The 24,663-nt window shown below is 46.1% G+C and overlaps 1 protein-coding gene across 1 annotated transcript in view; it reads right to left on the reverse strand.

The window, feature by feature from the left end:
- The window catches only part of SLC4A11 (solute carrier family 4 member 11), a 90,155-nt gene extending 66,131 nt beyond the window's left edge, over positions 1 to 24,024 (reverse strand). The window contains exons 1-2 of the mRNA XM_075709283.1: positions 23,799 to 24,024; positions 10,788 to 10,838 (exon numbers count right to left, since the gene is read on the reverse strand). Of these exons, the coding sequence (XP_075565398.1) occupies positions 10,788 to 10,838; positions 23,799 to 24,024 (277 nt within the window). The remainder of the gene's footprint in view (positions 1 to 10,787; positions 10,839 to 23,798) is intronic.
- Between the last annotated feature and the right edge of the window lie 639 nt (positions 24,025 to 24,663).

A 24,663-nucleotide genomic window follows, 5' to 3' on the forward strand; every position in this document is an offset into this window, starting at 1 on the left:
ACCATAAACGCCAAGCAGCGACCCAGAAGCAAGAGCTGCGCCGCAGCCCCAGCCCACCCTAAACCCAACGCGTTCATCAGCTCAAGTCACCAGCGGCACAGCCATTTCACTCGTGGTTCAGCAATTTGAAACTGGGGGGAGGGAAGGGGGAAGAAAAAAAAAAAAAAAGATGTTTCCACGGAGACACCCGATACAGACAGGCAGAACCACAGCTCCCCACCGGGCAGAGGAGCAGGTCACAGGAGGCAGCAGCACCGAGAAAAAGCGAGACAAGTTTCTTAATTCCAGCAGACAACTCCTTAGCCTGTCACAACGCTTCTAATTAGAGTTTAACCTAGCCTCATTCAACAGCAAGCTGGTTCACTGCAACGTTTTATTACGAAGCAGCTGGAGGACTCTTGTGGCATGCTCGTGTATCATGTTTAATTAGGAGAATTAGGGACATTATAGAATGTCAATTTTTACATTACCAGGATTATTCAGCAGCTTCTACCCATCTTCTGACAAGTCTTTTATGCCTAATTTGAAGCAGGAGGGATATATTTCATTAGCTTGCTTTACGCCCTACAGCAAAATGAAAAGGGTGAGCTTCAAGGCAGAGGCTTGAATAGAAACTAAAAAAAAAGCCATCAATATTTTAAAGCCTCGTATAAGCAAACTTAGAGGCAGTGGCAGCTGAAAGCGGCACATGAGGTCTCCGAGGGATCTCAAGCCGACAGCTCGCCACCGCAAAAAACAAGCCCTGAGCAGGGAGGCCACAAACAGGAACTCGGCGACGCAGGACAGGGGCTGCAGCGCTTCCTGCCGCGGGCGACGCGCCGACGGGCGCTCGGCATCTCCCTGCAAGGGCTCGGAGGATGCCGGGGGTTCAAGCCTTCAGGTAACTTCTGAGCTACTTCTCCGAGGCACGGGAAACCCGACAAAAACCCTTGGATTAGTCCCCCTCCCGATCTCTGCCTCCTTCATCTCCCTGCTTGACAGGAATAAACATGAATCGGTCCTATCGCAACAGCTCTGAAGGCTTCAAAAAGCATCCAGGCTGCTGCTGTCCCCATCCAGCCTGCCAGCCAGCAAAACGCACTAAGAGTGCCGTCCTCTGCTGCTGGTGGAGCTCAGGCAGCTGTTTCCATCCCTGCGCAATGGAAACTTGCCCGAAAACAGCCAGAAAGACATGAGGTGAGGAAAGCAGAGGAAACACCTGAACACAGTGCCTGAAGTATCACGGTACCATGGGCACAACCAGGTATGAAACACCTGCACAAGGGCTGGCAGATGTGCCAGGATTGAAGGGCAGCCTATGTCCTCGAGGGAAGGACAAGAGCCAGGCAGGATGCCTGCTGACATGGGAAGTACTACAAAGCCCCACGCAAGCATCTCATTCCCAAACAAATTGCCAAATCTGGGGTTTGGTTTCTCCGAAGCGCACAATGGACACCATAACCTCCCCTCAGCAAAAGCAGAGCCCCCACCAGCGCTGACAGCCCCATTGATGCCAGGAGAGCTTGGGCAGCCCTGCAAAGCAAAAATCAGCCTCAAAAAAAAAAAAAACCACCAAGCTCAAATCCATGATCCTGGCTTTTCTCTCTCAGCCATATCTAGGATTGCAGCCCCAGGGAATTTGTCGCAACAGGTCTGAGCTTCTCCATCCTCCCCACTCAGCGGGTCAGAGGGGAGGTACGTGGGGGCAAGATGGTGCAAGCACACAGCTCAGAGAACATGCTTCAGTTTTTCCCCACCGTCCTAATATGCAATTAAGACACAGATGGGTAGAAGCTAAGCAAGGAAGAGTATTCTCTTCCCAGGCCCACTGAAACTGGCTTGATAAGAGCACAGCAGCAGCAGGCCCTGAAAGCAGAGCGAGCTGGAGACAGGAGAGAAACAGCACAGGAGCTGGAAGAAGGGCAAGGGTGGAGTAAGATCAGAGGGTTGGGCAGAGGTCAGTGAGGACTCTGGCAAGGGAAGCATCCTCTGTTCCTCCCTCTTTAGGGGAGGAAAGAGCAGAACAAAAGGCAGCCGAGCCTCATGTCCCTTGGGCAAGGGACGGACAAAACACTCAGCTTGCAAATAAACCCAAACCTTGGCTGTACAGGAACTGCACTCCCGGGCAGGTGTCTGCTTTGTCACTAAACCACCTCAAGGCTTCAAATCACTCCTGTTTTGAATCCTTCAGCCTATTAGTCTGCCAGGCATTTTAAAACGTGAGCAACTTAGGCCTGTCAAATGCAGGGTCACTTTGAGGTGAGAAGATGAGCTGCGTGCATGGCAGATACACCTTCCTCTCTGAGCTTGGCTCAAAAGCTGCCTCCCGCCCTGGCAGCTGTTTTCCCCCCCATCACCTGACGATGACCCAGTGCCACCCCTGCAGCTTGAAGGGCAGCGGATGCCACAAGCGACAGCAGAAGCTGTTCAGCTCCTCCGCAAGTTTGATTGGTGTTTTACAAAAGTTCAGAGCAGGCTCTGATGTGGCCATTGCACAATTTGTGTAAATATCAATCAGGTTTCCATATGGAAGCACAGTCACAGTAACGCTTTATAACCTGTGCTATGAGCAGTTGCTTCAGGGAGGTGGAGGCGGGATTAGACACCTTTGCATAATGCCTCAAACTGCATGGGGAAGAGTTTAAGATGTCCAAAATAGTGCCCCCCCATCTCTATCACCACAGACTGCCACCTTCATATGAAAGCAGCATTTGCTAAAGCACTGTGAGCTACATGACAGGGTGAGTCAGACCTCTGAGCACAGGAAGTGCCACTTCAGCCTGAAATATGGTCTAAAAGCACTAGAGAAAAGAGGTTTTGCTGAGTAGGAGGTCAGAGTCAGGAACTGAGTTAAGGCTGGCTTAGAAGATCAGTGCAGCCCTCCTGTCCCTTGAAGAACCTGACCTTTTGTGGTCAGGATGATCCCCCTTCATCCATCCTGCAGGACTCATCTCACGGAGAGAAATGGAAAAAAGCATGAAAAGTCTGAGGCCAAGGACAGCAGGCACCATCCTTCAGTGCTGCAGGAGCAAAATCAACTCCTCGCCCTGTGCAGCCATAAGTAGCAGATGCCTTCACCTTAAGTCTCTCTGTACCTCAGCCCATCATATGCCATATGAAAATAAGCCATCCCCCCATTTCATACAGGTGCTGGGAAAGAAAAAAAAACCCATGGAGTTTCTCCAGCCATTCCCCTCTAAAGCATCACCCTTTCCCCTGTAATTCATGCCTGGCTCAGGCCTGCCTTGCTCCAATATCTCAATATCCATCCCCAGCCTTCTTTCCTTACTCCCATCATCTTCTCAGATCCACTTCATCTCCCCAGTCCTGCTGCTATCAACCCTCTCACAACTCCAACAAGGTGCTTTGCCCTGCAGCTATTTTGCTTTCCAGCCAAGTTTTAAGAGCCCAGGGCTCTGTCATGGAAAGCAGTGAATTGAGCTACAGCAACCAGAGGTGGCAATACCTCTCTCTCCACGGCCTTAGTGGCACCTGGCAGCTGCACCTGGGGTAATAAAAAAAAAAATCAGCAGAGTAGGAGTGAGCAGGAAGCACAGCTTCAGCCACATCATATACATTCCCTAGAAAAGCTTAACCACTCTGTGCAGCGGCACTCACAGCCCAGGGGCCGCAGACTTCTCCAAGAAAGCCGAAATCCTAATCATCACACTGGATTTCCTGGGAGAAAAGCAGCTATATTACTAATGACATCATCTCACATCCCAGGTTATGAGGCTTATACCAGACACAGCCCCAGCATAACCTCGCCGTGTGCCTCAGAGGAGACAAAGCCAATCATGGTATTTTAATCAGCAATTGCATCTGCAAGCATGCACACTAACCAGGAGGTTAAGAGTGCAATTGCATCTACCCACACTTCGCTGCAGACTCAATTTAGCACAGCAAGCCAGAGAAAACATCTAAGGAGGAATTTTTGGAGGGAGATTGGGCATTTTTCCTTTTGGCATTACCCAGATGTTGCACAGTTCTGGGCATGTGTGTGCCACACAGATTTTTTTGTTCAGGCAGATAGATTGCTGCTGCTGCTGCTGTTTTAGCAAAAGCTACATGGATAAGGTACATATCCATGCAGCTAGATTAGCAGAGCAAAATAGGAAAGCTAAGATCAAAGCTTATCAACCTCTGCCAAGTCTCTGCAAAAACGGATGGCTTTATTTCTGAAGGACCGCACATGCTACGTTAACACTCTGAATACTCAAAGCAGTTTTCTGGAAACCATTGACTTCTACCCTCAACTTCCAAGGTAGTCTACAAGTCTGGAAAAGTGTTCTCATCGATGGCATTGCTGTGCAAGCGGGTGCTTATTCCCTCAAGCCAAATCCAAGCCCCAGCTTCCAGAATCACAGGGTGGCATCTGCTCTTCAGAAATGGTAGTTGCCCCCTTCCACGAAATCTCTTCAGAAAGCTGATGTTACATTAAAAGGGTTCTTTTGAGCTCATACAATTAGCAATTCAACATGATCACTAGACATGTTAAAAAGCCATCTCGGATTTCTCAAATGAGTTTTTAGGCACAGAAGGCAGCAAATTGCAGGACAGTCCTTTTTACTGGTTTTGCATAACAGCACTTGTGGTCACCTCGCCAGAAGATAGGAACAACAGCATGCACTGTGCTCCTGCCGGATTCAGCAGCCTCAGACACTTCACCCTGGGAAAAGCAAAGGCTCTCCTTCTAACATCACTGCTTTAGATATTTTTGTCACTGATCCTGATCCATTCAGAACTGAAATCTAGCAGTTGTCCCCAACTCTTAGCATTTCAAGCCATAAACCTTGCAGAGCCAAATAGCCAGCTCTGCTGCAGTCAGCCAGTCAAGTGCAGAAGTTTGCAAATTCTTGTTTTGGAAGAGCCCAAGAGCTGTTTGTATCCACTTTCCCAGAAGAATTACAGGTCAAGTACAGAAGGAGGATGGAAGCAATAATAATATATATTCAATACCTTTTAAAGGCAAGGGGGCATCAACTGGGACATAAGCATTACCCTAAAATCAGGTCTGGTTCTTTAAGCATCCCAGTGCTCAGCTGTAACAGAGCATTTAAGGAACTCGAGAGAGAATTAAGCCCTGTATCCACCTAAAAACTAGTCATGATACTGGCATTAAGTTAAAAAAAAAGTCAGCTTCATCTGTTTTTTCCACTCCCATGGATTTTCAACTTGCTCTAACCAACAATAGACACTAATTTTGAAGAAAGGCATGAGGTTTTAATTAACCTGAGCTCAAGTGATCAGCCTGAGCTTTAAGCCATCAGAGGGCTTACTTTGTTCCGAGTACTGCAGGCTTGCAGATTCACTGCGTCACTCAGAAAATACCCAAATTCCCAACATCAGGTACAAAAGGAAACTCAATTAATAATGGAGCCTCCACCTCCATTTTGACCTTTACACTCTGCACGAAAACACAGACTCATCTTGCCTCCAAAGGTTAGATAACCTTACAGTCAGTTAATATTGGCAGGGATAAAGCAATCTAAGGATTCAGGAGAGACTGGGAAGAACTTTGTACAAGTGTTATCAGTTCTCGAATCTGCACAGTATTCTAGAAAAAAGGGTTTTAAAAGCATCCTGCTCTCGCACACGCTAAGGCAAACTTCTGGTCACACCTCATAGGCCGATTTCATAATCACATAATATAATCACCTACTTGTCAAAATAGCTCTCCTTTTTCAGACAGAGCACAATCATATGGATAGAACAGCATCTTTTACTTAAATATTTCCCTAAATTTTACATGTTCCTGCTGAAGTTACACTTCAAAGTTAGGGGGTGACTTCTTGTTTTGAATCACAAGAGTCTGAAAAGCCATCATGAAAAATTCCTTCCTTCCTAACCAATTACTCCATTTCAGACAAGAACAATTGCAGCGCTGTAGCCACAGAGCAATACCCTCTGAAGGCTGCTATCAAGTCACATTTTGCAAAGCTGTCTCCCACAAAATTAAAAATTTAAGCCATGCTGATTAAATAAAGCAGTTCTGCATACAGCTGGATGCTTGCTAGAATTCTAAGCTTTTCCTTTAGTTCACAGTTGAGAGATTCCCTGGCAATGCTCATTATTTTTGTCTTAAGGAGATTTACCCATCGTCCGACAGGCAGCCACATGGACAGGGTTTATGCCAGTCCAGGAGAAGACAACTGAGAGTAGGGGTTGCCCACAGACCGCGTTGTTGGGCTGCTGAAGGTTTGCCACTGACAACTATTTGGGCAAGAGAGATCCAAGAGCTTACCTCCCATGCTTTTGTTAGACCACCTCCTTTATTAAGCCAGACATTATGGGTTGGCACAGGTACACTAATGATTTTTCTGGACCATCTAGATGGGATTTAGAGAAGTGTCCTCCAATTCCAGCCCCTCCACAGGTAGCTTGAGGGGCAGAAGAGCTGGGGAACAGTTGGGTGATGCTTCTTGGCTCTTAAGCAGTCACTGAAAGCTCATTAGATACAGGTTTGTGGCCTTTTGGAGTAATGGCCACCTGCTATGGAGATGTCAATCCATTACCTAAAGCTTTCAGAGTGCTTCAAGACCACAGATTAAACCACAACCTCCTCTTGTTTAAAAAAGGGTAGAAAGCATCTAGCAGGTGAGTCACCAAGACCAGACCTGCATCCTTTAAGTAAGGGATCCCTCCACTACCAGCCAGCCATAACCTCAGTCGCATGTTTCCAACCCTACTTCAAGTCAGTCTTTTGTCATGAAGAGCCAGATGGAAACATAAAGTTTCCCCTGCCACTTCAGTAATAATGCATAACAGAACTGAAAGAACCAATCTGCTACAAAAAGAAAAAACACACTCAGGCACTTTTGAATTAATTCCAGTATTGTATTTTGCAGCCAGATTTCTAGGAAATGTTGCGAATAATCCAAGTAATTCAGTGGGGCTTTGTTTTTATTTTTTGTTTTTACAAAACACAACAGCACGTGGAATTTCAGTTCTGTACCAGAACCCACAAAAATCAGGAGTGTTCATTTTATTATAGGCCTCCTGATAGACAGTTCTCGGAAATAAAAAAATCTGCAAGAGACCTGCAAGCCACCCCCTCGTGCTCTCCATAGGTAGCAGTAGTGCATCTCCTGCTGGCAAACTGAGCATCTCATTGGGGGAAACCCACTGCAAAAAGATTTGTTTCACAAAGACATTTAGATTAATCTCCTAGTTAGGCAAACAATTCCAAGACAGATAAAGACAAATTTGAAAAAGAAAAAACACGCCACACCACACATACCAAACTGAGCTGCAAACTGAAAACCAAAAACAAGCAGATAAAAATATATCCAAACATCTCAAGCCAGACTGGGGCCTTGGGGCCCTTCAACACAACTGCAATTTATTGTGCCAGCAAAACCAATTAATAAGTCAGAGGAGACCAAGCAGCAAGGCATTTGCTCTGGAAGACAAAAATTTATGCTGCAATATCTGTTAGGCCAGCTTTAAAACAATGCAACAATTCAGATATCCCCAGCACTATACTGGGACTCCTTTCTTTGGATTTTGCAAGAGGAACTAGAAAGCCTCCGGTTTTGCATCTTACCAGGGAAAGTTCTTAGGTCAATTAAAGAGCTCATCATACACTGGCAGAATTTAATCACTTGCAGCTAATACCAATGCCTTTAGAGCTAATCTACTTGTAGTAGGCACTGGATACTCCCCAGCCACCACCAAGGAGGGTGGCAGGAGGCTGACAGCCAAGAGACAATGTGGGGCTTGATGAGTTGTTATTCTGAACATTGATTGCCAAGCTGTATTTCATCAGGACTCCAATTATCTTCAGGTTTGAACTGGGTCTACGCAATCATCTCATTAGTCACTTCAATTTGCAAGGAAGAAAACTCATTTGACAAGACAACCTTGCTGAAGGTTCAAGCGACTTAAACACACAGCCTGTCATGGGGTGAGTAGGGGGACGCCAAATATTACTGGGCCATGCTAGATTTTGTTCATTTGCTTGTGCAAGAAGCTTGTTCCACAGACTCAAAAGAATGAGTAAAACCATGGGTTTTCATCAGCAGAATAGTCATATATTAGCATCCATTCACCAGAAAATCCTTCCTGGGCTTTCCTCAGCTCCTCTGTCATGAGGAGAGCTACAAATTATTAAATACTTCAGGAAGGTTTTTTATTAACAGTAAATATCCAGGAGATTCTTACAAAGCACCGCTTTGGTGCTGCAGCCAAGATCACCCTCACTACAATGGTTTAAACTAAAACTGAAGTCTCAACTTTTGAGTTTTAACATTGCTGCAGCTGCTATTGAGAACACAAGGGTAAGAAAAAAAGCTGGCAAAGACAGACACAGTCCCAGAACAGAACCTCAGATATGGTCAGAAACAAAAACATCCTAATTACTGAGGATACAGAAAACCATATGTATATGCAAGATCTCAGGAGGAGATAAAGAAAAAGCTTGACTGTGCAAAGAGCAGTAGTATCAAAAGATGTTTCTCTACTGAGAAAAGGGAAAAATGTAAGTGCTAAGAGAATCAAAGGAAGAGGCGGCTTCTCTTCTTTGCGCCCCTCCAACACACAGCTTAGGGGATTGGGGTTTTTTTTTTTATTTTAAAGGGGGGGCAAGAGCATCTCTTGGTCTCCATAATGAACAGGCAGACCCAAACAAGTGGTGCCAAGAAACAGCTTAATGATTACATAGCTCCATTTCAAAACAAGCTGTTTTGAAACCATGTGAAAAGGTAACTTCTTTCTCTGCGGTTTCCTCTAGCCCCGATTAAGTTTTTGGATAAGTCGTCAAGAATCTGAGCACATGAAACTTCTGTACAGAGAAAGCCAAAGCGCTGCCTTGCAGAGGAACGCGAATAGCAAGATGCACTGTCCGTATATTCTGTGCCGAAACACAAGCCCTCAGTTAAATCAGGCAGCAGAAGGTGACTCATCACTCAACAGCAACTGAACTTTTAAAAAAGGTCAGTTTGTAATGAGGAACAAGATAGAGAGCAGATCCGAGTGTGAAATAACCAAGAAATCCACTGTATTTTCAATCACAATTAATACAGTATTTGATACTGCATGCAGGCTGAAGAGGAACTGGCAAGCAACCTTCCCTCCTTCCCACAAACCATGCAGAAGCATAACAGGAAAGAAGCATACACGGCTTCGTGAAGTCCTTGATGGTAGCTCTAAGGAGCACCTTAAGACAAAGGGGGAAGCTGAATAATAACACAAAAAGGGCAGAAATAAATGCTCACTGCCATGGCACCGAGTTGACAAAAAAACAGTATCTCATAGGAGAGCTTTGCCCAGGGAATGCCACAACTACAAACAGTTGCTCTAAGAACATCCAGATATTTGCCTTTTTTTTTTGTTTGGACAGTTCAAGGAAGACAAGACATTGAGTCCTGGAAGGGAGCACATGGAGCCTTTCCACTTAAGACATTAGGACAGCTGCACTTGTGTTCCCTGTGGCAGGAGGGCTTGGGATGAAGTAGGTGGCTCCACAAGACAGCCGCCTTTGTCCTTCCTCCAAATCATACAGCAGCATTTCTCACCAAGCCCTTACGCTGCTCTCGGCCAGAAGCTGGAGGCTTAGCCATCTCTCTAGGTCCCAACCTGGACCACCCTCTTACATTCCCAGTCCTCAAAAAAGCACCAACAACATCCCAAGGGGCCACAAGCAAGCCAGGTAAGGTAGGAGTAGGGCTACCCAGACCTCATGCCCCACGTGACCTCAGAAAACCAGCAAAGAAATAAAACCTCGCTGAGGTCAGGCATAATTTCTGCCCTTCTGCAACTCAATCCAGCCTTCAGAAAAACACCTCTTACTAGAGCTGAGTACTTGCTTCCAGTTTCATCCTTTTACTCCTAGAAATTTGCTCCATATAACACTTTCAGAGAAGGCAAGCAAGCCAGTGCTAGAGGAAGCAGTGTCAATAGCAATGCTGCATCTACTGCAGCTGACATCTGGCAGACATTCAGCTTCCCCCTCCCAGATGTTAACCTAAGACTTGGCCCCCTGGAACAAGAAGGATAAGCCTTGTGACAGCTACAAGCATCTGCAGGCCTAAATAACTGGAGCATTTTAGTCTTCTGCTCTCACCATTTGGAAGTCCCAAATACTCCAAGCACTGCACCTTCTCAAGGAGCCCCAGGCCCTTAGAGACTACATCCTGAAGAGGGTGGTCTTGAGTTGACCTCTCAAGATGATCTCTCCCTAACAACCCCCAACACATGCTACTTCTCCAAAACCAGTGGAGGAGTTGGGACTTCACTGCACTTCAAGTTTGGTTATACAATACTTTGGTCCTTTATCAGTAGAATATGTCTGAGAGCTCAGCCACCTTTCTTGAGGCAGATGTTATAAGCTTCCAAACGCCACAACTTTATCTTGCTACAAAGAAAAATCTTAGAGAGCACTTTGCACGAAAAGATGCATTTGTCAGAGCCATCCAACATTTGCCTGATGCTCTCAGCAGGATGTCTCCAAAGGGATCCGACACCTACACATGATCTCCACTCCAGAAAAAGCAGCAAATAACCTGCCAGCCTGTATTACAAGAAAACATCATGAAAGAACTTGAAAAACAAGGAGCCACCCAGAATAGTCACTGATGACAACACAAAGATGATTTACTGTTTTGAATATCTAGAACATCTACAGGATTTAAAAACGCAGAGCCTGCTTCCAGTACAAGATTACACAACCACCATGCGAGACTGTCTTCATGTGCTGCTTAAACTAAATAGATTTTGTATCACCTGTTTCAAGTTCTCTGCTAACCCTGTGGTGCAGCTCTCCCTCCAATAAGGCGATACTATGCACAAAGAAATCAAACAATACTTGCCACTCTCTTCAAAGAAGTATCCATTTCTTGACATCGCTGCTGGTGGAGACTCTAAAAAGACAGCAAAAAAGGAAACATAAGAATCATGAAGATGCTGAATGTCTTCACCTTACTGCTGAACTCACTGTAAGCCTGGATTGCAGGAGAAAGCCAGCCCCAAAACACCGTAGGCATCAGATTTTCACAAATGTGGCAACTTTAACCTTTTGTTTATTGCCTTTAGCATTTACCAGAATATCCTATACAGTCACTGCTTGAAAAAAGTTAAGCAGTCTCAGACATCCTGGGCTGGGACCACAAAACAGCAAGACTAAAGGTTCAGGACAAGCCTGATCATCTCAGTGACCTATCAAACCTGAACAGTGCATCCAAAAATAATACAAGCTAAGTATCTGTAAGACTTTTATAAAAAAAATACAAACCACAGTGAAGTCCAGGTTGTATCTTATGCTCGAATAAAAAGAACCAGTTTATTTTAGACGAAAACAACACAATTTAGATGAGAATGGGATTTCACATCCTATTCTGCTGTTCCTAATCATTAGGATATCCCAAAACAGTGCTTGGCACTTGAAGATAAGCACCAGAACGCTGCAGCCTTCCTTGGCCTGCTTCCTGAGCAGGGGTCCTGCAGCAAACACCATCTGCACCAACGGGGTCTCACGAGGAAGCCACAAATGGAAAATGACGCTGACCAAGAACGAACCCACAAACACAGCAGCAGCAGGGCCCAATACCCATGATTCATTATAGAACACACTTTGTTAGTGAGTCAGTTCTGCAATTAACTGCTGGCAAATTGGGTATTTACCATGCAAAGAGATGTTCAAAATAGCATAGGAGCACCTGCTTTCAGGTGTGATCAAAGCCTGGTACCCAAGCCCAGCCTGGCTGGTTTTAGTACTAACAGTATTTGACAGTTCAGCTGCGTGGGCTAGAAGCACCAGCTTTTCTGTACAGGTGCATGCCTCATTTTATGGTGAGCTAACAGAGCTCTTTATTTCAGGCTTTGAGCAAGAGTCACCCAAGCAGTCCCTTAGAAAGCTGCTACTAGATGCTGCTGCTTTATATGTTTCTTCCCAGCCAAAATGCAATCAGAAAGAGGAATAGATTTGCTCTGTCTTTCCCCACTTCATTAGGCTAATCAAACATTACCTACGCAAGCCTGGGATGAATTTGGGCCAACAAGGAAAGAGGTTTTGCCTGCTTTATTGTTCTACAGATTAGGCTTCCTGCTTTTCGTTTGAGGTATGACACCGTTTCCCAAAGACCCTTTCTCTACCCCGTAACTTTTGGCTTACGGGTTAAGTGCTTCCCCCCCCCCCCCCCCCCCCTTTTACAGTGTGCCATGTTTTCAAGGATCATAAATCATCCTGGTCCACTGGGAACCTTTGTGTGCGAGACAGATACAAGCCACACCACTGACAGCAGCCCCGTCCAGCCCTAACACTTGTCGCAGCCCAGCGTGGCTCAGACCTTTCACTGCAGACAGCATTTGGCTGCACAGGTTCCTGGAGGGACACCCTGATGACCATTAAAAAAAGAAAACCAAACAAAACCACAAACCCTAGGGCAGTGCAAGTGTCTGGTCCAAGAGAGAAACACAATGTTCCAATTTCATCCCAGAACAATGGGCTGGAGGAACAAATGCACCGTGGCCAAGGGGCACCCATTACACGAGTCAATTGTTTCCCTCCACCTGGAAGGGAAGGAGAAGATCCATCCAGACTGATTAGCATGCTAATGATCAAAGGAAAGTTTTTTAAAGAGGCTCTTATTGTGTAATGATTGCATTTACGTATTCCAGAGAAACAAACAAAATACGCCTAGGCAGACAGATTACCCAAGGAACTGACATTCCCACCAGGATGGTATATCAAATTCTCATTCCTGTTATGGCTTCTGAGGGAGCCTGAAGCAACACGTTCATCCTGCGCTAGGCAAAATGAGACACCGTTTGCTTTTTCTTTGACTGAACACACCTATTTCTATGGATTGATAATGCCCAACAAGCAGGAATTCAGAGTTCATTGCTTTCTTCATTAGAAATACATTTTAACTGCAGCGTTGCCTGGGTTGACATCGCACCTTTACAGGAGACTGGTTTGGTCACTGCTTGGACTAGGCATGAAAAGGGCAAGGCTGGGGTATTACAGCAGGCAGTGCCATTTCATTAGGTGGCACTTGTTCCTCTGAGTCACTAATGAGCCACAGTCCCCTAGGCAACATGCTCAGGCAATTGTTGGAGGTGCTGTTTTTTCAGATGAGTCATAAAACAGAGGTCTTAACCTTGTAATTAAAGATGCAATGGCACGTTTGGGAAAAAAAAAAAAAAAGTCAGGCGTTCACCCTACTATGTCCTGGCTAAAGTCCAGCTCTGGTAATTTGTCTTCTCCCTACATCATACTGTCCCATAGCACCAACAGGATTCCAACTTCAAAACAGTCTTGTTGGAGACTTTTGAAAAGTTCTTACAACCCCCACGGAAGGGGCTACGCAAATTAACATCAGGAACGGTGTATGCAATGTGCCCAAGAGGCAAAAGGTGATGGGGTGTTTACATGAGTCCAGACACACGGCTCGGAGCTAGAGACTAGCTCAAAGGTCAACGCATTAGGAGAAGTGGAGGTAGGAAAGGTAAATTGGGGGCTACATCATCTGCATCTCTGAAAATCTAGAGAAAGCGGCATCCACCTAACTTAACTGAGCACAACAAAGCAGACTGATTTGGAGGACAGGGCGATTAATAGCTTTCCTCCTTGCGCATCAGCCCCCTTCTCCCTGTATTCCCCCCATCAGTTTAACACAAGCAAGTGTAGCTAGTGTCCCATAACCGTAAGCTAAGGACAAGGCCAGCTAGACTGTGCTTAAGTGCATGCTCAGTAGCAGTCAGCAAGGCAAACATACCAGCAGGCTCCACTCCTTTCACAAGGCTTATAGGATTTTAATATCCAAGGTCTCAGCTCCTTAGGCATGTTTTGCTGAAGACAGGAGCAATGGGTTCGAGTCATGCAGAACCGACAGCAAGGCAGAGTCCTCTTTTCTCTAGCATTAAGGTGCATACCCATGCCTGATGCACACTCACCAACCTGCATTTCCTCTCCCCATCTCACCTCCACTCTTGGAAAAAAAGAGCTCAACCAAGGGGCAGTTATAAAACACTGCAGTAATCGATGCAATTGTTTAGCTTAGGGACACCTGGGCAGGAATACCAGTCTCCAAGATCATTAGAAATCAACATTACAATGCTCCAGGGTTTGCCTGAATTTGCCGAAGTGTTTCTGTGAAGCATAAATCAGCCCCCGCGCTAGCCTTTGCAGGCTGGAGAAAGAGACCTACAGTCTGGAGAGCACTTTTACCACAGGGTGGGAATTCCCCTTCTCCACACCAGCACACCACATCCCAAACCCATGTTGCTAGTTCCTTTCCCCCAGGTTTTCTTTCAGGTTTCAGCAATTAAAAACAAAATACAAAGCAATTTCAGCAAGACATAAGGTCAGGCTTCTAGAGACAAAGCTGGAAAGCATTACCCTGAGGAGCTAAGATACACAAATTCACTCTCGTGTCTCTAGTATCTCACAGAGAGGTCTATGTCCTCACTGTCCAGAGTCTGCTTTCTCACCCAACACCTATGAGGACAACCAGACCCTCCAATTGCTCTCCCTGTCAGGCAGAACAAGATACCATCTTCCATTACCTGCCAAAAACCACGTGGCACAGCTCTTTTGACAATTTAAGCAGCAATCTTCATTTTTAAGAGTTAATTTACTCCAGCAAGTAAGTCTCTACTGCCACCCCACCTTATTCCCTACAGGGATGTCTATTAGATGAGCCTAAATTGGACAGGTATTAAAAGTGTCACCACTTAGTTGCTTTCTCAAAGAAAAGCTCCTGACTAGTTTCTCATCCCTTTATGAGCATTGAATTCAAAGGTAAAAGCAAAGAGCTGAAGCACTGAAGTGCTGCAAAATGGAAAACAAAGCCTACTGCTCTAGACTCTGGGATACAAGTTATGATTTCAGAAGTCACTGCCCTTTGACTTGAAGCTACTGCAAGTGACTCCAAGGGGGAGGTATACGAACATTTACTTCTTAACTGGTAGGACAGTCAATTTTGCTGTAGTTTAAGGTGCTTGGTCATAGGACTAGAATGAATCAGATGATCCGCAATGGGAAGTATCAGACCAGAAGTGGGTTATACTTCCTGATTTCTTACATTCTTACCATTGTTACATTTGCATTTAACAACAAAACCAGACAAAACGCTACCATGCCATCCCCCATTATTAAATTCCTGTGGGAAACGTGTCTCAGATCTAATAACCCATTTTAACTCTCTTGTTTTAAGATTAGTAATAAGTTCTCTTGAGCCTTGCAATATTAGTGGATTACAAATAAAAACACATTCTCTGGATACTTCGGTAACTCAATTACAATGTTCTGCTGCTGGCATCTTCCAAGTAAACAGCCCTCTGCAGCACAAGGCTTGTATCGAAGTAAAACATAGCTCTATAACAAGTTTTCTACAAGTGGTACTTAAAGACTTTGGCTTTTATGACTCCTCTCCAGTAAATCTCTCCAAGTTCCAGTGTCTTGATATTTAATGGGAGTTTACTTTGAGACAACACCATTTTGAAAGAGTTATTAGGAAGGTACTTCTTCCCTTACAGGCCCTTTAAGATTGAGCTGCTCTTGGGTTATCTCTGAACATCTGGAGCATTTAGTTACCCCATAACTATTGATGGGAAAACATTGGGTACCTTCAACACCTTTTACTCAGGGTGTGCTTCAATATCCCAATTTCCACCACCCTCCTCAACACTGCTTTACTGAAGCTGAAGACATTTCTGGAACTCATCAGCAAATACAACAACTTGCCTTAAAGTTGATAAAGCAAAACACTCTGAGCAAGAAGTTACAACAACAACAAAAGTCACCCATTCAGCTGAAAAAGCCTTTAGACTTTCCCAGTTTCCTCCCAGGACGAATTACCAATTCTCAGCATGACAGACTGAAGTGCCCAGTTATCGGGTAGGGGAGATCTGCTTTCCAGAAGACATGTAGGGCTTTAGCTTTGAAGCAAGGTTTTGGCTACTTCAAGCTGACTTCCAGGAGTTTGTCAGTCAATGTTGTGTCCATTGCTACCGTTAAACAGTTGGATACCAGCTTCCCTGCATGATGGGGAATGTTACAGTTGGTTGCACTACCTCAAAAAGATCCAGGGCCAAATCCAGCATGAACAAGTGTATTGTCTTATCTAAGGCTTAGATCTGGGGGGGGAGAAGATGACAAAAGTAACCCTATCCCAGGCTCCACCAGACCTGGTATTTAATATTAAACTCTGAGCTCACTTCTTATTCTTTGTTCTCTCCACACCACCATGAGTTAGCATCACAGGACAAGGGATTCTGCAGTTGTACAGGTGACCAGGGAGCTGCACCCAGGTTCATGCAACTTGGGGCAGGGGGACGGCCACAATTTATGTGCTTCACATACTCAACCAAATGATGCTGCTCCTTTCCTCTTCCCGAAGTCAGTAGAAAACCAGACTTAAGAGAAAAACCACACATGCAAGGAATAATATCCCAAGGGAAACCTGCAGGAGAGGACTTGTTTTAAAATTATGTGGAGCATTGACTGAAAGGAGCTTGCAACTGAGAGTCTGAAAATCTCTGTAGGCAGCAAGAGCTCAACAGCGGGAGGATGAGGAAGCCTCAAACTCCTTTCATAACACAAAACTGCATCACCACAGAAGAATAGGAAAAGAGTTTGACAGGCAGCAAATCTGATCACACTGACTAGTGATCAGGTCCAAATGTATCAATATCACAGGATTCTCCCACATAGCATCACTTATGCTCATAAAACATGAGATTTTGGTAGTTTTCAGGGAAGAACCAAGCAGTGAGGTCTCCTGGTGGAGAAACGTGCTGCAAATTATTTAAAAGCATTCAAGTCAGCAAGAATGAATGGACAGCAGCATGCAGAAAGCTGTTCTGCCTTAAGACCACTTCTCATTTCTACCTGTACCTTAACCAGCTGATCCCTTCCCACAGCCCTGCATACTTCAACTGGAAAACACTGGTGAAAGCACAGTTCATACTGGCAGTCAGAGATGAGGAGCTCGCCCCTGTGCTGCTGTTCTGGGCAATAACAACTGACATACAAGTCAAGAGCTTGAGGTTTTACCTGTTTTTTTTTCTTCTGCACCTAGAGAGGTGTGACAAAAAAAGAAAAAACCAACCAACCACACAAGTCAGAGTTTCAAAACCGATCACCGTAATTCAAGGAAGCGCAAGATGAGTAAGGCGCGCTTGTTAATACTCGGGCAGGAAAGTGCCCGGTGTACGAGCACTGCTGCCTGTGGCAAGCCCAGACGTAAACCTTTCCCCAGAAAGCACCAGTTCGCATTGATAAAGACAAAGGAAAACGTAATAGAAAAAAAAGAAACTCAAGAGGGGTAAAGAGACCTTTTGTAAGTCATTAAATGGGAAATATCAGCACTCTGCTGCCTTCTGGGGAGTTTGTGTCTTGAAGGGATAAGAGACAAGATCAACTAAAGGACTCTTCACTGCAGCTTTACAGCCTCGCTCCTCTGACGAGCACCACACATGCCTTCTCTGTGCAGACACATGTCCATCCACATCTCATCCCCAGCAGAGGCTGAGAGGGATAAACCCTTCTTCCACGAGACACCCCAGAGCCCTGTCCCTCCTCAGCCGGTCCTTCACAGTGGCAGAGCTGCAGGGAAGGGCTAAGCAGAGCCCCATGACAAGACACTCAGCTCCGCAAAGGACCAGCTGTGTTCCTCCTCCCCCTGTTTATATCCACATGCCCATCACACATCTAAATATCTTCCTACTACTGCGTTCTACAGCACTACTTGAAGAATAAAGAGTTAGCAACGCACTGGTCATCATGGTGAAAGCCTAAAGGCACACGCTAGCCAGTACTCACAGGAAGGGCAGACTCCCCTCTTGCCTACATTCCCCTTCTGCACTCCTGCCCCCCACTTTTCTCAGCTTATCCTCCTCATCATGAAGCTGTCAAGTTTTTGGGTTTTGGTTTTTAAAAAAAAACAAAAACAGCCAGACACTGAAGGATGGACAAGGGCCTCATCCCCACGTGGCACGCCTAGAAGTTTAATGCAGGCAGCAGTACGGTGCACCAGCAGGCATTGGCACTACTTTGTAATAAAGCAGGGATTTTCGCTGGAGATCTTTACCTAAATAAGTTGATTAAAACACATCATCTGTATACAAACACCTACAACAAATCAACTTTTGACTTCTGAGGTCCTGAAAACAGTCTAGAAGACAGCCATGACCCAGAAGATTTAAGTCTACTACAAACCCCTTCACTTCATCATCTTCTGAAAGCTTGACGAAGTGTTGGCCAGAGCAGACACCAAGAAGGAAGGTGCTTTTAAGTAGCCCAATCCAATGGCAAATTGCTGCTTTAGCCAAGAGACTCAGACACGCAGGGACACAAGCTTTGCCCTCCTTTTGTGTAGACATGGCCAAGTCCTCTAGCAAGCCTTAGAGAAGAGGATGTTTCTGTTAGCGAAGAGCACTTTTAAGAAGTTAGGTATGGTTAACGTACTTCTCTTGCCACAGAATTGCACAGATGTGTCACTTGTCTCGCTTGCCCCCCCCACTAGAAGTATCCCTACAGGATTTTCACCACCTCTTTGCTTCCCACAAGGGTTTAATTTCCCCAAAATTCCTATTTTTAGTCCGAAGTCTGGATTACCAAAACTAAACATCTCTCACATCTGGGAAGCATCCTATTTCTCTGGTTTTTGGAGGACACGACACCAACCCTCTGATGTTTCCTAGGCTATCCCTCAGTGCACCAGTCACTTGGACATAAAGCTTTGTTCCACAGATCTATCTAAACAGTGTTCTCCATCACAGTGTGACCAGGGATGCCAATCCTGATCCAGGTGGAAAACACAACTTCATGGCTCAAGCAGGCATAAAGTGTCAAATCGGGGATTATGCAAGGAGCTGGATATTCTTCTGATGAAGGGAAATGGTGTGAGGTGGTCTTCAATCATGGCATGGTCACTCTGGTAAATGAAACCCCAGAACTAATTTTCACAGTCGCTGGCTGTGAAAATGTAAAGCATCATATTGAAAGGATAAAGCAGGAAGCATCCTCCTGCCTGCTCGCTCCCAGGCAAACACACACCCACACACAAGCTCAGGGATCAGACATGTCTGCTTTCAAAGCATTTTCCTCACCGCACTGAACAATTCCCTTCTTCACCCCCTCCCCACCTTCCTCCAGAGCACCCATCACAATAAAACCCATCTAGTAAAAGATCACCAGCTGTAGCAGTGACAGCTACCAGAGACCTCCCACCCAAAAAACCCCATGCATGTGAAAGGTTGGTGTCAGCAGTGCTTGGATTTACCAGCAGCACCAGGCTGTCCAGGTTGACTCATCACAATTTAGCCCACCCGAGCAATTAATATCCAAGGGTGCCTCCCAGAGGTGAGCTGCAAGAGGAGGCGACCCTGTAAATTGAGAGCCACGCAGCTGCTTTGCTAACTGGGTATCTTTTCCTCCTCTGCTGGGTTCCTTGGCCAGCTTTTCGTAGGTGAGCAGGACGAGTGGAGAAGCGGGGGAACGATGACACTTTGGGATTTGGCTGGCAGACAGAGAATTTGAGCTATTTGCTTTATTTTTTTCAGGTTGATGGGGGAGGTTTCATTTTGTTGGGCCCTCAAAAAAAAAAAAAAACAAACGTGATTTAAGACCTGTGAGGATTTCTTGCATAAGTGCTACATGGAGAGGAGCGAAAGCAAATACCTCCAGAGATCCCACAAAACTGGCAAAGGCCCAAGAACAGACCAGTTGAGGCTTTTCAGTAGACTTTTCCTGAAACATTTAAATAATTTAGAAAGCATTAACTCTTACTGACAGCTTTTCAGACAGCTCTTTCACTTGCAGGGCCCTATCAAAAACCTCATAACTCTTCATAAAGAAAGAAAAAAAAGATACTGCAATGGCTGCAAATCTTGGTCAGGGTTGAATGTGGATTCAAAAAGGTGCCAGAGATATTTTTCTCTGCTGAAATGCTTTCCTTGTACAGGCAGGTCTTCCAGAGGTCACCACCTGCCACTTATCTGCAGCGGTACTGTGTAAAACATGCAAAAATGGTTAAGAGACCGTCTATCAACATTTCACTTGCTTGGGGTTATTCAGAGAAAGGGAGCTGTTCTCTGCAGTGGTTCAACTGTGTTAAATCCTGTAAAAATTAAGCATCAGCGAGGTGTAAGCTAGTAGCTTTAAGACCTCTTTACAGTTAGGTGGAAGAGATTCTCCAGCACCACCCGTTTCACACCCTAGCATCCCCCCAGGGTACTAGAATCATGTTTTGGAACAAAGTGCATTTCCATAAAGTTTTTCTCTCCCCTATCTGATTGCCACCAGAAATGAAAGCAGCTGCTAAAGAGGCAGCAGCAGCTGGGCCAGGCTTTGCAAAGTTATTCCTGCACCCCTTTCCCACTACCACCAACCCAAAAGGCATCTGGATGAAAGAGGAGACCAGCTCCAATTCACACAAAACCAGAAGCTAGTTCAAAACCAAGATCTATACTGGAAACATAGAAAGACACAGAAGTAGAGGTGTGACCCAGCCACCTGATCACCAAACACATTTTCAGTTGTGGTTCCAGGCAAGACACAGGAAGAAAAGCCTCCTCCTGCCATTAGAAGTGAAAACACTCCAAAGGATACCCACACCACAGCCCAGCTGCCCTTCGCAGCCTCAGCCATCCCCCCAGAAACAGGGATTTCAAATCACGACAGGCTTGGCAGTGTAACATAAATCACCCCACAGGGTTGCCACGTCTAGGAGCCACGAAACAGCAGCAACACCATGGGCAGGGGGAGAGGCAGCAGCACCAGATCTGATTTTGCTGTCCATCATCAACCCAAAATAAAAAATGCCCCGGCTCCGGGTGGTGAAACAATTGCAGACTGACAATCCATGATAGAGTGTTATTCATTAGGACATTGTTTATGGTTCGTCTACATGGCTTCCATGGCTACAGCAACAGGGTTGATGTTTGCTAGCATTTTAGATAGATTACATATACACATTTTGTTTTCACTCAGCACTGCACTTTCCCCACATGAAACATCAGTATGTAAAGCCTCACAGACAGGCTGCTAGGATGTTTTAGCATTAATTAGAGAAAAACCAGAACAGGTAAGATCCCTTGTGCTCATCCCCCATGCATATCTTGAAACTAAATTCAAACCCTGTAAGACAGCACTCTGGTTAATGTAAATTGAATTCAAAAGGTATTCTCCATCCTTAAACACAACAGCACAGAGACATCCGGCACAGGCAATAGATATCATCACTAAGCAGCAAAGCCCATTGAAAATGCATCAAGTACTGCCTTACTTTAGTGAATTAAATAATTGAAGAGCTGGCAGAGCTGGTTTTCTAGATTTCCTGTCCAAATGCATCGCCCAGCAACAGTAGTGCTTCAGTTTTGGGGTTTGGTTTGGGTTTTTTTTTTAAGACCACAACTTACCTGCACTACTTCTTTAATAGAGATGCTGTTCAAACAGCCTCCGCTCCCCTCCTGGCAGCTCCCCCTGAGCCACCACACTTGTTCCCAAACGCCACTTGCTCAGGTGGCCGAGGCAGCAATGGCTCGTGCTTTTTCAACGGCTCCAATATTAATCCACCCAGAGCATCTTTCTCCCTCACTTCCAATTGGCGAACGGCAAATGGGTGGAGTGAGAGCACGACCCATTAGCTCCCAGATGGGCACCTCCAAGCCGGCTCTCCCAAGCGGAGCAGCGATGCCGGCGAGCCGCTAACTTCATGCCTGCGAAGCACCGCTCCGCATGCCACCGCAGCCCCGACCAAGGCTGGGCTTTGGGTTGTCTCCTCCAGCCACCCAAACCCTGCCGCCTCTCAGAGCGATTTGCCTCTGGTAGCAAAGCGGAAAAATAGAATAATTAAAGTGACCCTGCGCTTTGGAGCCGGCTGGTTTGGCTGGATGCTCTACGGAGGAAGCTTGTGTGCCTCCTTAAAAGAAAAAAAAAAAAAAGCAAGCTTTGTGGCAGCCAGGCTCAACTGAAGTGAGAAGATACTGTACCTTACAGACAGAAGTACAGGGAAAACAAGAGGATGTGAAGATGCAGGAAGAAGAGAGGGAGGGGAGAAAAAACCTGCTGCTGAGAGGTAGATATAGCAAATTTCTTAAAGATATAGCTGCTGTGCTCTGCGAGCGTGGTGCCTGCCCGATTGCGGGGCTGGGCTCCGATGTTTTTTCCACACTACCCAGCATGACAGTTTAGCTGCATGGGTAGCAGCAGTGCAAGGGTTAACGCACACATTCAGTGAGGAGCCTGCACAAGGGAATGAGAAACAAGGCAGTAAGTCTGTGCTCTAGCAGCAAGTTACAGAAAATAGAGCTGAAGAGACCTCACCTCATCTGAGGAGACTCGTATCCACGCTCACTGCTCGACTAATTCGGTGCCGAAAAAGCTTTGGAGGGAAGATGCCACATCCTCCCCCCTCCCCTCCAGCCTATTCTAGTGCTTCACTTTCCTTACAATTCAAGATTTTTATAACAATAAGCCAAGTCTCCCCCCAGCTGGATATTTAAAGCCCAGAGGAATGGTCCATGCTGGCCAAAAAAAGAAAAAACCTAACTCCCCAAAACAATATCAAGTCAGCCTTAGAAATAGCAGAACCCTAAAAAAAAAAAGACAGAAATAAACAGCAAGGTATCCAAGTGCTGGCAAGACTGGGTCACTTCCATCTCCGAGTCCCTTATGCTGTGACAATTACTGCAACTTAAGTAGAAATTTCCCAGGGATCGTATTTACCAGGAGGCAGCAAACGTTTCCCAGCACAAAGCAAGGGGAGGCAGGCACGGCTCGGGAAGAGGCATCGCTTTTAGCAGAGGGATTCAGTCAGAGCCACATACCCCCGTTTTCAGTCCCTGCTACAGACTTGTTTCCGCTGCATGAAACCACAGGCAATGCATGTTTTTAAACACCTCCTACGCATTTTCTCTGCTGAGACTGCTCATCCAGTCTCCTCCATTTTTTTTTTTTTTTTGCATGCCACCTGACGAGCTTTTCCAGGTAAGGAGCATCATGTTGAGGCTGTTAATAAGATGTAGAGGAAGCATACCGTGGTTCATAAAGCACTTGAGGGTGGAGGAGCCCCTTGGAGGTCTCCAGCCCCACTCCTTGCTCCAGGCAGGACCACCTTTAAAGCTACATCAGGCTGCTCAGGACCTCATCTCATCGAGCCCAATACCTCCCTCACAAAAGTTTCACAAGTCAAGACTTCTGTCCTTGGGATCCGCGCTTGCAGCAGGGCTCAGCTTCTAAACCAGCAGGATTTACTGAGTAAATTCATATAGATTCTTTGCAGTAAAGCAACATTTGAAATTTTGAACCAAGCTGATATTTTTAAGGTACTTCCTTGTGGCAAGATAAATCTGCAATAGAGGAGCTTAATACCTTCCCCTATACCCACACTCGATACCTTCAATAACAGTTTAAAGGACAGAGTTGACAGCATCGCAGCCCCAAAGGTGAAACAAGCCTGCCTAGCCTCCAGCAGGTATTTCAGGTTTCAAACACTGCCGGATTCATTTCAGCAAGCGAACAGCCTTACGAAACAAAAGACAGGCTAAGATCAGTTTCTATTTTTATTTTTTATCTTGCTGAGGTTGTTTATTAGCACTCCCTGGCCAGCCTGCCTGGGCACAAGGGTATAGCAGGGACCAGAGCTGCTCCTTGGTGGAGATGACAGCGGCCAAGCGAGCACCACCAGGAGAGGTCCAAGAGGAGAATGCATCAACACAACCGTGCCAACGCATCCACCAAGTCCTACCTGCGTTGCCTCCCTCCTTACCCACCATCTCCAATGCCCCCCCCCCGCCCCAAATCTCAGTAGGCTTATCTGCTACCCCATGCCACCCCTCTCTGGTCCCCAACCCTTTCATCCCCAGTCACGCACCATCCACCGGCCCGGTCCACCTCTGCGTCACCAAATGTTGCGGCCACGGGGCCAAATCCTGCGAAGAGCCAGCGCTCGCCCCGAACTGGCCGTAGGGTGAGCGGAGGAAGGTGAGCCGGGGGTAGCAAAAAGAAGCCGGCTCCATTAGGACAGAGAAGAGAGGAGAGCCAGGTACGAAGCAAACCGCGTCTCCCTTCACTTCCTTCAGCGGGTACTGTTGGGACATGCAGTCTCAGAGCCTTCTCCCCGAGAAGTTCCTTTTTGGAGAGGAATCAGTGCAAAAAAGCAAAGCTGCTCAAGCAGCCCCGCTGCTGCTGTCACAGCCCAGCAGAGCACACTGGAAAGGCTGCGTCTCCAGCCTGTATTTAAACGCCCCTCTCAGAAAGCAGAGATGCAGCACAGGAAGAGACAAATTCCAGCTCTGCGTCGGGCTGATAAGCCAGGTTTATAATATTCAAGAAGTATTGGCATTACTACAATTCCTTCCCCCCCCCGAATATCTTGTGCAGTAGCTTGTTGTGCACAATGAGCAAAAAAAAAAAAGCCCAATGCCTAAAAAAAAAAAAAGAAGAATCAGCCTGTTCCGGTGGGAACAGCCAACACGTTGAATAAAACAAACACACGCGTGTTAAACCCTGGGGACGCAATTAGGCTCAGAGCAGGGGGAAGAGGCATATAACTCCTGGAAAAGGAGATGGCAGTGGGTGAGCGGAAAAGGAGATTAAACCTGATGCCCAGCTGTACTCCACGGGATGCTTTTTCCCCAGGGGGTGAGCCCAGGTGCCAACACCTGCCCCAGTTCCAAGAAGGGAGGAGAGGACCAGCACCTCATCCTCAGCCCCCAAACTGCCCCCCCCCCCCCAGT

This window comes from Pelecanus crispus, chromosome 4 (assembly GCF_030463565.1).
Source record: "Pelecanus crispus isolate bPelCri1 chromosome 4, bPelCri1.pri, whole genome shotgun sequence".
In the NCBI taxonomy this organism is placed as follows: Eukaryota; Metazoa; Chordata; class Aves; order Pelecaniformes; family Pelecanidae; genus Pelecanus; species Pelecanus crispus.